This window comes from Trichechus manatus, unplaced genomic scaffold (assembly GCF_000243295.1).
Source record: "Trichechus manatus latirostris isolate Lorelei unplaced genomic scaffold, TriManLat1.0 scaffold00074, whole genome shotgun sequence".
Classification (NCBI taxonomy): domain Eukaryota; kingdom Metazoa; phylum Chordata; class Mammalia; order Sirenia; family Trichechidae; genus Trichechus; species Trichechus manatus.
In genome coordinates, this window is record NW_004444010.1 from 7,812,322 (window position 1) to 7,816,773 (window position 4,452).

General features: G+C 34.7%; 1 protein-coding gene across 1 annotated transcript in view; it reads left to right on the top strand.

Moving 5' to 3' along the window:
* MTREX (Mtr4 exosome RNA helicase) overlaps positions 1–4,452 on the top strand; it is a 131,328-nt gene that overhangs the window by 78,557 nt on the left and 48,319 nt on the right. Inside the window, exon 18 of the mRNA XM_023734962.1 lies at positions 2,306–2,434. Within this exon, the coding sequence (XP_023590730.1) occupies positions 2,306–2,434 (129 nt within the window). The remainder of the gene's footprint in view (positions 1–2,305; positions 2,435–4,452) is intronic.

Sequence of the window (4,452 nt, forward strand, 5' to 3'; positions counted from 1 at the left end):
ATTTCTGGCAGTGTATCCCTTTTAACAAAATTCATATTGCAGTAAAAATTTGGAAAGCCTTTAGAATATCCTATAAAGGAGTTTTCTTGACATAAAACATGCATCATGTAGTCCAGCGGTGGATTTTTCATCTTCCATGCGGGAGACCCAGGCTTGATTCCTGACCAGTGTACCTCCTGTGCAGCTGCTACCTGTCTGTCAGTGGGGGCTTGTATGTTGCTCTCATGCTGAACAGGTTTCGGCAGAGCTTGCAGATTAAGACAGATTAGGAAGAAAGATCTGACTTTTCTGCAAGTGGCACTGCTGCTTTTAGAACTGAGTGCTAGGTGGAGGGTAGCTTCAGTAGCCTCAAGTCTTCTTGCTTTGCCTCTCCCAGGGTGAAACCACAGCCTTATGAGCAGACAGGGATTGGACCCCAGTAATGTCAGCAGCACTGTGCTCAAGACAGAGTCTGAGTAGAAGAAGGAATTCCCCATCTGTCTTCCTCACTTGCCCAGAACTTAGCCTCAGCAACAGGTAGTGGAGAGAGGAATGAGAAATGCTGATGACTTATTCCTCCTGGGAACATAGCCCTCCAACTGGGAGCTGTGGAGAGAAGGAGCCCTGTGTTTTTGGCTTTACCAGTCTGGAGTAGAGTTTTTATATTGCTGAGATGAGAGTAGGAAGGGAGGACGTGGTCTTCGTTCAAATACCATAGACTCTCACCATTCTTATCGAATTTTAATAGATTTTATTCACTAGCTCTTCCTTTATTTGCTGTATGCACTTAAGACCGTTTTCAGATAACTAAGTTTTTTTGTTTTGCTTTTGTTGTTTAGAATTTTCTCCAGTTTCACTGGAGAGCAGGTCCACAGGGCTCCTCATGCTGTCATGTTCAAAGTCAATCTCAGTTTTCACATTTTTAGGAAAGGAAGATTATAGCTAACATAAGAGATATATAGATGACACACACACACACATATTTTTGGATAGTTTTCAAAATTATTTGCCTATATTGATCTGTAATCAGTGTATAAAAGTAGTGCTAGTTGATAAGAGTTCTTTTGACGGGATGGGGACTAGAAAGGAGCATATTCATTTTTTCTGTTTAAATTAATGGCGTAACTCGTTTTTCCCAAAGAGCTGCTTATACTTGCCTTTTCACGAAAAATGGGTAGTACATTTTTATTGATTTTGGAATCTAACTCAGAATACTAATCCAAAGATTTTGGTGGCCAGTAGAGTTTGCCAAAGGCAGAGGGAGGATACAGACAGAAGAGGAAAATACTTTGAGGCATTTAAAAGAAAAAAATTTAACTTTAACTGTAAATATTTATTTCATACTGTTTGTTTCTTTACATTCTTGGGAATACAAAAATGTGTGTTAATTTGGTGATTTCAATTTATAGCTGAAATTAGCCACATTTTAAAAAGAATAAAGAGAAGTTAGGAAGAGAAAGTGTAAAAATTATGTGATTAAGAACTTAAAAATTAGAGCCTGTGAGGAAAAATTAAAAGAGTTTAGAGTGGGAGGCCAAATAGAACACTTGATAACTATTTTCTCGTATGTGAAAGATCACTTTGTTGACCAGACTCTACAGTACAGAACTGGAAGAACTGAGAAAAATTTTATAATATTAATAGTTTCAACAGCAAAATTTCATATAATGCTACAATAAGGAAGGCTTTCAAATGTGTTTTCGTGGTAATATTTAAGTATATTTCAGTAATATTGGTCTTCTATTACTGTTTGAAAGACATTGCTCTCATACATAAATTACCATAGTGTGCAAAAGGCGTGATCGTTTAGTCCTTAGATCTTGACAATCATGGTTTTATTAGACAACATGAAAGTCTAAAAAGTCTTTTAATGAATTGATAATAGAACCACATTATAGAAGTGCCAGAATATGAGTAATAATATAATCTACTCTCAGTGTATTTTTCTTGTTTAATTGCAGTAATTTGAAGATAAGAGACTCGTTTTCTGATACTGATCATTTCTTTTAGTTTCCTTTTCATATTATGGTATAATAGTAAACAAAATTATGATCTAATCATTAGGAACAAAAGTGATATTTTATGTCACAATTGACAATGGTTTCTTAATGGTCATACTGTTAGAATTCTGTGTTTTCTTATCCAGTGGAGCATGTTGAAGGATGCATGACAGCCTTCATTTTATGAAATAAACATTTACTGCATACTGTGTTTCCAGGCATAATGCTAAATGCTGAGAATATAGTCCCTGTATACATGGAACTTAAAATTTGTGGGGCTAATTTTTAAAAATTAATAACTCCTTTTAATTTGTGTTTTTTCCTAGCCTAATTCTGGTGAACTGGATCCTTTATATGTAGTAGAAGTACTTCTGCGCTGTAGCAAAGAGAGCTTGAAGAATTCAGCTACTGAGGCTGCAAAACCAGCTAAACCTGATGAGAAAGGAGAGATGCAGGTTTGTACTTTAATTTTCACCTTCATATTTCAGATATTTTTTGAATTATTTGCAGTCACTAGACTTCCTGAGTATAGTCATAATGATCATATTTGCATCATTTCTAAATTGGAAGTTTTCAAGCTATTTTGATGTATATTAAGAGCAGTTATGGATTGAATCACACCCCCCTAAAATACGTGTTGAAAACTTAACCCCTGGAACTATAAATGTAACCCTGTTTGAAAATAAAGGGGTTTCTTTTATTATGTTGTTAGGTTATTGAGGTCATACCAGTGTAGGGTAGTTTCGAACCTAATCACTTCTGAGTTATAAAAAGGCCAGAATACACGCAGAGACACACACGGGGAGAAGACAGATGCCAAGGAATGCCAAGGAATTCCTGGTCCTACTGACAAGGAAGGGCCTCCTCCTAGAGCCGTGCCCTCAATTCAGACCTCTAGTCTCCTGAACTGTGAGAAAATAAAATCCTGTTCTTTGAAGCCACTCACTTGTATTTTTTGTTACAGCAGCACTAGGTAACTGAGACAAGAGCCATCTGAAATATCAGTAGATGACTAATAACATTTTAATTTTCCTTTATCCAATTATGAAAAGGTAAAATGATGACAAGTGAAGGAGAAAGAACTTAGTTAATTTTCAGGAACTGTAAAGATGTTTTGTTATTATTTTTATGATAAATAATTTTATTGTTTGAATCCATCCATGTGGTTTATTTCATTCCCATGTAAATAATGATTGAAGCATTATTTGAATAATGAAAATTCTCTACTCTAGCTTCTTTAGTTAAAATAATTTATATGTGCCTTTTAATAAATGCAAAGCATTTGCTGCATGAGATATCTGTATTTCTTGAACTTCTATTTTTATAGTTGTTGTTAGTTGCTATCGAGTCAGCTCCAACCCATGGTGACCTTATGTGTAACAGAACAAAACGTTGCCCAGTCTTGTACCACCTTCACGGTCGTTGTTATGTTTGAGTCTGTTGTTGTGGCTATTGTGTCAGTCCTTGTCATTGAGTATTTTCCTCATTTTCGCTCAACTTTCCCTATGACACGTCCAGAGTAGGGAGACGAAGTCTCACCATCCTTACTTTTAAGTAGCATTTCTATTTGTATTTATTCTAAGATTGATTTATTCATTCTTCTGGCAGTCCACGATATATTCAATATTCTTCACCAATACCACAATTTGAATGCATCAGTTCTGCTGTCTTTTTCATTGTCCAGCTTTTGCATGCATATGAGGTGACTAAAAAAATCATGCCTTGGGTCAGGTACACCTTAGTCAGTACACGGTTTGCTTTTGAAAACTTCAGAGAGGTCTTTTGTAGCAGATTTTCCTAATGAAATATGGCATTTGATTTCTTGACTGCTGCTTCCATGGATATTGATTGTTGATCCAAGTAGAATGAAATTGTTGACAGCTTCAGTTTTTTTTCCTCCATTTTTCATGATGTTTGATTTTTATAGTAGTATAAATAAAATAGTTGTAGGAAAAACCTTATTGCAGAGATTCTAATTATTTATTGAAAGTCTTATACTTAAATTTTAAAATTTTATATTTTATAAAATCTTACTCTGAAGTTTTAAAACATTGTTTAAATATATGGCCTGTTGGCTAGGTCTTCTAAGAAATGTCACTGTAATATTTGTTATAGTAAGTTTTGGTATATAGAAAGAAAAATCGGCTGCAGAACCATCATAGACTGCTTCTTTGGGTCAATAAGTAACTGAGGAATTAGGAATTTGCAGTATTTAAAAGGACTGTTCATTATTAATCATTTGAAAATAACTGTTTAAAAGTATAAGTACTTAGAATTTTCAGTACTTCCTAGCTTTTGGTTTCTGTTCCTCAGTCTTTAATTTCTTAGCCTCAAGAATTCTACACCAGGTGAAACTTGTCTGATTTTTTTTTTTCTAACATTTATTTTACAGATTGATTGTCTAACTATAAATGAGGCTAAAACTCCTACAATTTGGCCTATAGTCATTGTACTCAAATGGACTTTAGAAATT